This window comes from Solanum verrucosum, unplaced genomic scaffold, assembly GCF_900185275.1.
Source record: "Solanum verrucosum unplaced genomic scaffold, falcon-dt-bn FXZP01000278.1, whole genome shotgun sequence".
NCBI lineage: Eukaryota > Viridiplantae > Streptophyta > Magnoliopsida > Solanales > Solanaceae > Solanum > Solanum verrucosum.
The window spans coordinates 1,367,231-1,378,365 of record NW_026020332.1 but is presented as its reverse complement, the minus strand read 5'-3'; the positions used below and the strand labels follow the sequence as shown (position 1 = coordinate 1,378,365).

The window sequence follows — 11,135 nt, the reverse complement described above, 5'->3', positions numbered from 1 at the left end:
TAATATAATAATTTCAATCCAAATATCAAAGTCTTGCCTACACAAAATGACAAAATAATAGTTTTTCATGTGAGGAATATTATTAAGGTCAACTTGGATTTACAAGTTATATTTGGGAACAAACATATGTAAAGCATTTTACAAGATGGGGAAATTTACATGGGCTTAGTTAGTCGATAAGTGGATTATTAATGGGAAAGATTTCTATAGATACGAAATTCACACGTTCAAAGATTAATTGAGCTAAAATGAGTTTTTTTAAAATTTAAATTATGACTTTTTATAACATATCAAACAAGATGAAAAACTAAAATATTTAATAAGATCTTTTCATGAATCAGTTTGAGATACAATAAGCTCAACTTTTGTATGAGTTGAACTGAACGAATCAAAAGAAATGAACGGGTCATTAGTATATCTAAACTTAGATAGGTGGCCCAAATCATGTGTTTTCATGAGCTTATAACTTTAATTTGTTGCCACCCTGCTAAAAAGGGCGATATGTACGAATATCCGATTATAATGCTGTTATTTAACTTGTGATCATTTTTAAAGGTTTTTTTCTTTTACATGTGTATATACTTTAGGACAACTTCAAACATATGATGTCTGAAGTTAGTCTTGACTAAAGTTCAGTAGATTTAAATCATTTTTTGTCCTAAGTATATGCACATATATGATTTAAGTTCAAGCAAGAAATGGCTAACGATTAGAACTAGAATGACTAAAGTCCAACCATTTTGCTTGAACTTCAAGCAGAAATGCACAAACTACATTCATACGAAACTTTTATCTGAAGTTTGATTTTATCAAACCTAACTTCAGACACGGCATGACTTCAAAATTTAAAAAGGAGAGTATGTAGATTTCATAACAATGTCAAAACAGGTTGCACCATCAAATTTTCCATACTAAAATCAACAAGTAATTAAATTACAAGCTAAACCTCAAACTTTAGTTGGGCAAATTAAAGTGGTCAGCTTGTACAAAAACCATACTGCGAAAAGCCCCGTATCTTTACTATTTTCGAATTTCATTTTCGCACAAAAAATAAACTCAATTCAAATAAAGGAAATAAAATGTTTTTTTTTTATCAAAGACTTACAATTTTATTTTCAAAGCTCGAACAGTAATATTTCCTTTCAAGAAATTAATAAGTAAAACGTACTGCATGCATTTTGGCAAACAAAATTAATAAGTTGCAATATGAACAAATGTGTACTCAACTTTGGTTTTTTTACGAAACTTCTGAGCATTCCCACCAAAAAGTTAATATAAATATATTGAATTGTTCTTTCTTAAAGCTAAAGACAAACAAGAAAATCTTCCAATATTTTATTGAAACGTTCTAAGAAAAACAATTTTTTGCTTAAATTCTGCTACAACTTGTAATTTTATGAACCAACTTAATTAGTTTTATTCGAAAATAAATAAATATTTTCCCCATTTGTATCGTTTTTATCAATTAATAAGGTCAAAGTCAAATAGCTATTGGTTGACTGTTGAGCCTTTCTCATCAAAGGCAGCCGATTTTTTAGATCTTTTTTTTTGTTTGACTTTTGCTTTTTCTTCACACTAAGTAGTTCATATAATATATATATAAATATATATCATTTTTTAAATATAATAAATTTAATATTTTAAAAAATGATATACATAATTAATAATAAGGCAATAAGGTTAGCTATTGAATTTTTAAACTAAACAAATAGAAGTGAATATCTATTTTAAATATAGTGGACGAAAGAAATCGTATTTTAACCTACCTGTTATTAAATGAAGGTTTTAATAAACAAAATCATATCTTCCTGGAACTATTGTTTTGATTCCGTGGGGGCTGTTAACTAACTAACCTTCAATATTTATTTTTCAATTTTTTTAAAAATTAAAGAAAGCTAAGCTAGGACCATTTAGTTTGAATTTCAATGCATTTTAAACTAATATAAGTTTTTTTTTTCTCTTTATATATGTAATATAGTTAAGTCCTCCACCAAGTATCATTAGCATATTCTATTTCTTATGATTCTATATAGATATGGATAGATTTACGAAATTATTCAAAATATTATCTACGTATGCATCATTTTTCTTAGTTCAAAGTCACACTTGAGTGTTATTTGAATGAAACGTTCCTATGATCTATTGCACCAATAATTAAAATTTGAAAGTAGAATAAGAATTACATTTTGTCATTATCAAAAATAGTATTATGAAGATGATCAAAAGCCAATATTTATATTTAGTATAATGTTTTTATCGTGATGTTCATTATATTAATGGTATTTATCTCAAAAACTTTTTGAGATTCCTACTCTAGTTTTATTTACATGTCTTCTTAATAGAAATGACAATTTATCACTGAAGTTCATAACCCCTTAATTATTCCTTCATATCAATTATAGAAAGTCTTTTTGCCATCTAAAAGGTGGAGGAAAAAAAAATGCTGCGGTCACACCACGTGCTTTGGCTAATTCAACAAATATTACCCTCCCATAAAGGGAAATTAATTGTTTAAATCAACGGGTTATATAGTCTTTGCAATGTTGTAGAAGCTTCCTTAAAACGGGGCGGATCTAGCTCTTAAGGTGTGGATTGACGAGAACCTAATGACTTTTGTTCTTGTCCAAGTATTTTGTGTTAAGAAATCAACAAAATATTGACAAAAATAGTTGATTGTGAGCGAAGATATTATTCTATGTTAACTTGAGATTATTGCAGGAACCATGGTAACCTTCAAAACATGAATCCGTCCCTGCTTTAAAAAGGGTTTTGGATATGAATTTAACTTTCTTTACAAAAATCAATGGAAGATGATGACTTGTTCTATTAATTTCCTATTAGAAAAGTAAAACAATTATTATTAGCCTACAATTGGTTTATTATCATCAGAAAAACAATTAACTAGCAATTTCGGATAAAAATAATGTCATATAGGAGCAAAATGCAAGGAAGAAATTTATTAGAACAATAAAATGTACTGCTCTCAAGCTAAGCTATAAGCCTATAAAATATGTTTAAGATATTCTAGTTATGTATAAATAATTTGGTCAAAACTAGATATGTGTTAGGAAATTCACATTTATCGAAGATCTAGTAATCTGTCTTTTCTAAAATTCAGAACTCAAAATTCATTTCTCGTCGTACATGTGTTGTATAGCATTTTTTTGCCATCTCTACATGAGAATATGCACGTATAGCTTGGGAATATAAAATGATTCAAGTTAATCCAAGATCAAAAGGAATTATATATATGATATATACATGCCTTAGTTTACCTTAATGTTGATCAAATCCAGCTTAATTCAAAAGGGCATGCATCTATATATATATATATATATATATATATAAGCTCAATAAAGAAGAGAAATTAGATATAGTATATATATGATGGTGAAGTACTAATATATATATATAATACATGAGATAATTAAGGAAGAGTCCATCTATAATATCTCTAAATTATTACTACAAAAAAAGAAAGAAAGAAAATTAAGTAGCTATAAAGTTTCAAGTAGGGTTAATTAGAGCTCAAAGCCTCATGGTTCTTGTTTAAGATTAAACATAGAAGGAACCATGTCTTGTAGAAGTCCATAATCATGATGAGAATGAGGTAGCTGCATCTGTTGTTGATGATGATACATAGAGGAATTTGCAAAAGCATTGGCATGTCCATAAAATTGAGGCATTTGTGACATGATGAATTCTTGATGAAAACTTGCTTGTGGTGCCATTAATGGTGATGGTTGAGCTAACATGGAAGGATTCAACATTCTTGCAACGCTACCGCGGAGAGTAGCTGGTAAATGATGGTTGTGTTGACCTTCATATGTTGTGATAACAATGGATGGATCTTGATATGACCTCTCCACACGCTTCTTCACTTGACATTTTTGACTTGTGCACCTATAATAGCTTCTACAATTACAAAACAACAAAACATTATTACTATTATGTAATATATATACTTCTTAAAAGAAGAAAATCATGATATTATTGAGAGATCGAAAGATTATCAGAAGGATCTGACACAAGTATGAAATTTCGATTGTTCATAGAATAATAAGATTTGACTAGTGTACACCTTTGAATCTAAGCTTATTTTCTTGAACAAGAAAATGGGAACACAACTTAGGGGAGTGGGAACACAATCTTTATACTAGTAGGTAACCATGTGGACTAAAAGAAAAAGAAAATTTGTTATCAAATCACTAGTTAAATACCATAGATTTGACTAACTAGCTACCTTAATTATATGGATTCTTGATGGAAGAGAAGTGTGTTCTTTTAGGGTTTTATTTACAACAAAAATGAGCAAAAAAAAAAATTAAAAAAAATCACCTTGGGTAAGGGCTATTCTTAACAGCCTTTTGTCCATATTTCCTCCATCTATATCCATCTTCAAGATGATCAACTTCACTCTTTGTCATGAATGCAAATTTTGGTGGCCTCTGCTTCTTTTCTCCCTTCTTTTTTGCTTTACTCCTATACATATCATAATTTTAATGAAAAAATAAATCAAATGAGGGTAAAAAAGAGATAAAATTAAAGAAAACTTTAGAAACTTGAATATGTACTTACTCTTTTTTGGATGCATCTTCACCATCTTCTAATGTTTCATCCTTGACTTGTTTATCTTTCTTGTTAGAATCATCATGATCACCATTAGATGAAGAATTTGAGATTGAAGAGTTTGGTGTAACTGGGGTTTCACTTCCTCCTCCTCCAACAACAACATCATTATTGTTAATATAATTAACATTAGCATCCATATGATCTTGTTTTATAATATCATCATCTTTAAGTGAAGAAAGTGGAGATGGTGTTGAAAATCCAAAGGGTTTTCCAAGTGAATTATTAGTAATATAATCACTACTTGATCCATGTAAATACTCACTAGTATAGCTCATAAAAGAAGGATCAAGCATATGTATATTTTGAACCATTGAAGAATCATGCCTAATATCTTCTTGAAATGGTTGATGATAGTACAAATCTCTTAGTTCATCACCCATATTGAAGAACAAGAAGAAGAAAAGGGATTTTTGTTTTGTTGGGGGTGGGGTGGAGTGGGGTTGGGAGAATGGGGTTTGACAAGAGGTTGATAATGTGTCTGTATTTAAACTTTGACAAGTTCTCTTTTTTTCTTTCTTGGTTTGAGCTAACTAAGGTCTATTTTTAATGTATTTTAAATTTTAATGGTAGAATGAGAGATTATATATAAGTTTTGAAAAAAATAGATGTAGACCCCACTTTTGTAAAGAAGATTTGACAAAGTTTTAAGTCCATTTTTAGGGTCTAGTCATTTGTCACTAAGAAGGAATCCATCATAATTTATGCGATACATTTTTTTAGTTTATTTCACTAGTAATGTATATTTACTATAATTAAAAATAATTTATCTTTAAAGTTTTTTATTTGCGTTTAATAAAATTATCTATAGTCATACAAAATGATCAAGACACGTTTTAGGTTACAAAAATTTAAAATCCCTTTTTATTTTAAACTTCATATTAAATCAAATAATATCACATAAATTGAGACAGACCGAATAAACATCTAACTGTAATAAGCATTTTCCTTCTTTGTTCCTATCTTAGGAATATATATTTTTTGTTTCTTGAAATATTGTGTTTGGTAAATTATACTATTCCGTTTTGTTTTACCACATGTTTCGTGTTGCAAATTTAAGCTTTTGGAATTATTGGGACCATATATACAAAAAGAAGAAAATGATTATATAGTTTTTATAGATATATGTAATAGAAAAAATAAAATATTTTAAATGTGATGATTAAAATTTTAGTAATTTAGTTTAGTTGTAGTGTTTATCTAGTACTCTTTCACACTTCAAATCAAATGTAGTCAAATTTGTCACCATTACAAACTAAGTGTCTTGTCTCTTTTTGGTGAACAAACAATGTATACATACTTTATGGAAAGCAAATTGGAACATTTTATTCGAATTTTGATTCAATAGAATATATATCGTGGTTTAGTTAAAATGGAAGCTAGGTAGATAATCAATCATTAATTAAATAAATGAATAAATACTTGTTAATAATTAGCTTTAATTTAAAATGAAAAAAAATAATCTGACAATTTCAACAACATTCTGCTCATTGACTCTTACGCAAGATAACGTATAAGAAGAGGTACTCAATTAATATTTAGATGTAAACATCTAGAGAAACCACATAAATAATAATAAAAAGTCCTATAACGATATATTAATAAATTCAAGATATGATCTGACTGGTTCAACACAATTATATTCTCATATCTCAACATTCAGTACTCGTACGTATATAATTAGTTTACAAATACACCAAAAAAAAATATACTCACGAGACTGTGAATCTATTATATATTTCTTTATACTCCATTCATTCATTTTTACTAGACATATTTTGTTTCATGTGAGTCAGTTTAATTTAGAGTAAATTAAATTAATTCAACAAATATATGAAGAATAGTATAAGTTGCAAGGTTTTGTTTGATTTTTGAGAAATAATTTAAATATGATAAATAAAAATAAAAATAAAAGGACTTTGAATTACCTTAATATAAAATTTTTTAGCTCCACCACTAACAAACACAACACATTCAATTACATTAGTATTAATAGGAGAATTGATTTGGTAGACTTTGTTTTAATTTATTTAAATAAAAAAAACTTCATTTTATTCATAAAAGACTACCGCTAAGTTATATCCTTTCCCTGCTGAATTTGTGCTTTGGGTCAAAGTGAATATTAGTTAGTTAAAACTTTTTTCTATCATATTCGATTTAACACCACACAGACAATTGATGCCTTCCCAACTTCTTCATCAGGTAGCGACATTTTTGCTTATAAATGACCATGGGATTTTAGCTCTTCAAATATATATATATGAAATTATTTTATTAATATATGAATGAAACATTAATGAGGGGTAAGAAAGTCAACGGAGGACTCAAACAGAATAAATAAATAAAATAGAATTAGTAAAGATTTATGGGTGAGTATTTGTAATTTCAGTCAAACATTTGGGCCATTTGGAAACTTATATACTGAAACACGTGTCCCTACTTATCACCGGCATTTGACCGTAGCCGACACATGTACTTCCCACGTGGCTTCTGTTATGTGGTTTCCCCCTAGCTGTCCCTCTTGTCTTTTTATACTCATACCCAACCCACGTCACTTTCTTTATTATTTTTCCACCATGTGACCCTCACGTGTCTTTTATCTCGTTCGCTTTAATGTATATAGTCAAGCCTCTTTATAATTATAACGTTTATTAAAAAACTCGATTTGAGTTATGAGAATAATGTCTCTATCGAAGAGAGAGCTGTACCGCCACTCCATCTCCTTCTTACCCTATAACAAGCTTTCTATAGCATAGATATTGATTAGCTGGATTAATTAGTAGAAACCAAGTTCAATCATATTATCATTTTTATTTTATTTTTTCACGTGATACTTGTACTGGAGGTCGATTATATCGGGTAGAGCCTCATTCATGAAAAAATGCTTTCAATTTTTTTATATTTAAGGCTTGAACTTGAGACCTCTGCTTAAGAGAGGAGCAGCCCCATGTCCTCATCTACTGTTTATGTTCTGAGAGTTGTCTAAAAATATGAGAGAATATTGAAAACATCGTTTACGTAAATCAGTATGTATTTATGTAAATTGGGATGTGACTCTTAATAAAAAACCGAGAAAAGTGTTGAAAACACCCCTAAATTTGGTGAGAATTAAGGGATGTATTTCACCCATATTATAAGATCGAGATATATTTAAATTTAGTTAATCAAGTAAAATGATATTTTTAAGACTATCAATAATTTAAAGATAAAGCTGGTGTTTTCAATACTTCCATCTAAAAACGTTAAAAAGAAAAAGTGAAAGGTGAAATTGATAGTCACAAAATATACGTAATTTCCTTTTATTGTCATTTTTCTTTCTGGAAGAATTGTTGTGGTCTCTCAAATTATTTGTGGAAAACCATTCGATTTTTCAATTGTTCATTTTTATTTGTAAAAGATATTCCTATATATTTTCTTTTCCAACAAACGAGTCAAAAATTTCAAAAATTTCAAAAATTTCTTTTTTTATAGTGCTAATAGGCCTTGGCTTTCAAAGATGTGTAATGGTGTAGAATTTTCAGCTCAGTAAAGAATAATAGACACGCAAGAAAAAGTATAATTTTGTATATATCCTAGATATATAAGAGGATGAACAATTGCCAACAAGAATAAGCTAAGATAATATTGAGTGGACAACATTTATTATAATAATGACTTGAATACATGAAACAAATTAAATTATGTGCTTGCCACATAAAATTAAATTTTTGGACCACGTAAGTTTGATTTAGTCTTTTTTCCAGGCCCCCCTTCTCCGTCTATATGTTAGTAGTATGCTTTTACGATTTTTAACGATCAATTCCATCGAAAGTAACGAGTATGTGCGGATTTTCGATAGAAATTCGTCGGTAATTTCATCGATTAAAGTTTTCTATCAAAAATAACAAATATTATATATTAATTTTCAATAGAAATTCGTCCGTAATTTCATCGATTGAAGTTCTTTTCAAAAATAACAAGTATTATATATGGATTTCCTATAGATATTCGTCGGTAATTTCATCGATTGGAATAAGTTTTCTATAAAAAAATAACGAGCATACATGGATTTTCGATAGAAATTCATCGGTAATTTCATAGATTAGAATATATATAAGTTCTCTGTGAAAAAATAACGAGTATAAATGGATTTTCGATAGAAATTCGTCGGAAAATTCATGGATTAGAATAATTCTCTAAAAAAAAACAATGAGTATACATATATTTCTGATAGAAATTCGTCGGTAATTTCATCGATTGTATTTTGTGTAAAAAAAATTACGAGCATACATAGATTCCGCTAGAAATTCGTCGATAATTTCATCAATTGGAATAAGTTCTCACTAAAAAAAAAAACAAGTATACATGGATTTCCGATAGAAATTCGTTGGTAATGTCATTGATTAGAATATGTTCTCTGTCAAAAATAACGAGTACACATGAATTTCCGATAGAAATTTGTCATAATTTCATCAATTGGAATATAACTTGTTGTCCATGAAATTTTATGATACTTTAAATAGTCCCACAAAAAATTGTCAATTTATAATACTTTATAATATACGGTAATTAATGGGTAAATTAAATAATACTCATCAATAGGCAGATTGTCCCTGATATATATATGCACTCTACATCTAAAAAAAGATGTGTTTTGTAGTCTAAAACAAGTTATATATAAATATTTGTGTTACTATAAAATTTCTAATCTTAAAAAAGGTATAGATATTCTATATTTATGTAACTATAAATAATTTGAGGTTAATTCAAAGTCCTAAATAAGATGTATAAATTAAAGTGACTTGAAGTATGAAACCGGTTTTTGAAATATAGACATTAGTGAATAACTGAAAATAAAAATTAAGGACCACATTTCATTTTTAGTTAGTCCTTGGGGTCCTTATTATTCCTTTTTGTTTTGTTAGCATGCTATTTAAAGTATTTATTTTCCTTTTGTCGTGGGTTGGCATTCTCATAATTATGCGGCACATGAGAAGTTTAATTATATAAAAAAAAATTGAAGAAAAAAAAATGAAGCTAAAAACATTAATCGATTTGAAAAATATATAATCTAACCATTAACATACCTTAGTAAGAATTATCAAATGTGCGAGACGAATTTGATTTTGATGATGCACCATTTGAAAGATGAAAGAACATTGTCGATATGAAATTTTAAAAATTCAATTTCAATTATGATAAATAGCAAGTCATTCGACTGAATTACAAATAAGGTAAAAATTGACTCTCACCAATGTCCATGGGGTAGAGAAAGAGATTGATTGTAAAGAGGGGAATTGATTTTCAGTTCTCATCAACAAGGTAAAATTTTAGATAGTCAATTAATAAAGCTACAAAAAATTCATACGACATATTAGATTTGATAAATATCAAAGTATTTTTCTTGTTTAAGAATTAAAATATTGTACCACATAAGACATTATATTCTCCTAATTAAAGTGAAACAACAAAGAACAAGTAAACCAATTCATATTGTGAAAAGTGAAAACACAGCCCTTAAAATAATTCACATAATTTACGACTTTGTCTTTGTATAATATTTAATATTATATTATACACAAACAAAAAATAACTCTTTCTTTGACCTTTACCTAAGCACTTCTTTTTACAATTAAATAATCTTATGTTCAACTAATTTAATTTAATTATATAATTGACCTCGTTGATTAGAGTTGAATGCTGTTCCATTTCTTTACTCAATCCAATGAGATATATATCCTTGAGTACAAATGCCGCTAAAATTGCGGCAAGATTGTGACTATATTTTATCAAATTAAAAAATATCTCCTCTTTTAAAATTAAAAAAATATGTATATTTTGGGTGCGTGTGTCATGCAAATTTGTACACCATAGCTACTACTCTAATCCTATCTCTATAATTTATATTTGTTAATTAGTATATTATGATAGGATTTGGCTTCTTATATTACTATACGATATATTACCTCCTAATAACAATATATTTCATATTTGAACAAATTACTGGTGTTTATTTGACTACTATATCACTAAACGAGGCAAGCATAGCTTGAGCGGATCAATAATAGAACTTGATTTCTTATCGAATGGATTATTGGTGTTTTTTTCGCTACTATATTACCAAACGTGGCATGCATAGGTTGGGCGGAATAAATTTGTACACCTTAGCTATTACCCTAATCTTATCTCTATAATTTATTTGTTAAAAATTAGAGCTACTATCTATTAATTAGTCCGACATACCCAAACGAAATAAACTCTTAGGGTTAGATTAAGTTAGGTACAAATTTAATTTTATTCTACCACTAGAAATATTATTATAGACCAAAGTTAGACCTAGTAGAAGAGAATCTTTTCTTATAGTATAATTATAGAGTTGAAATGTAGACTTTTTTCTTGTATTATTTCAATGTAGCAATAGTGGTAGTATTAATTCTTGTTCTCAATCTAATCAATGTTTAATTGACATAATATAATTCAAATTAATCCCCTTTTTGTTTTATTCCAATTTTTCATCATGTGCTTAC

The 11,135-nt window shown here is 28.0% G+C and overlaps 1 protein-coding gene across 1 annotated transcript; it reads right to left on the bottom strand.

Annotated features, from left to right (window-relative positions):
* Positions 1 to 3,359: 3,359 nt before the first annotated feature.
* On the bottom strand, positions 3,360 to 5,028 carry LOC125836266 (WRKY transcription factor 71-like). Its single transcript, XM_049515437.1, has 3 exons — positions 4,579 to 5,028; positions 4,339 to 4,482; positions 3,360 to 3,915 (listed from the first exon to the last, which is right to left on the bottom strand). The coding sequence occupies exons 1-3, from the start codon at positions 5,010 to 5,012 to the stop codon at positions 3,537 to 3,539; spliced, it is 957 nt and encodes a 318-aa protein (XP_049371394.1). The 5' UTR covers positions 5,013 to 5,028; the 3' UTR covers positions 3,360 to 3,536.
* Positions 5,029 to 11,135: the final 6,107 nt, after the last annotated feature.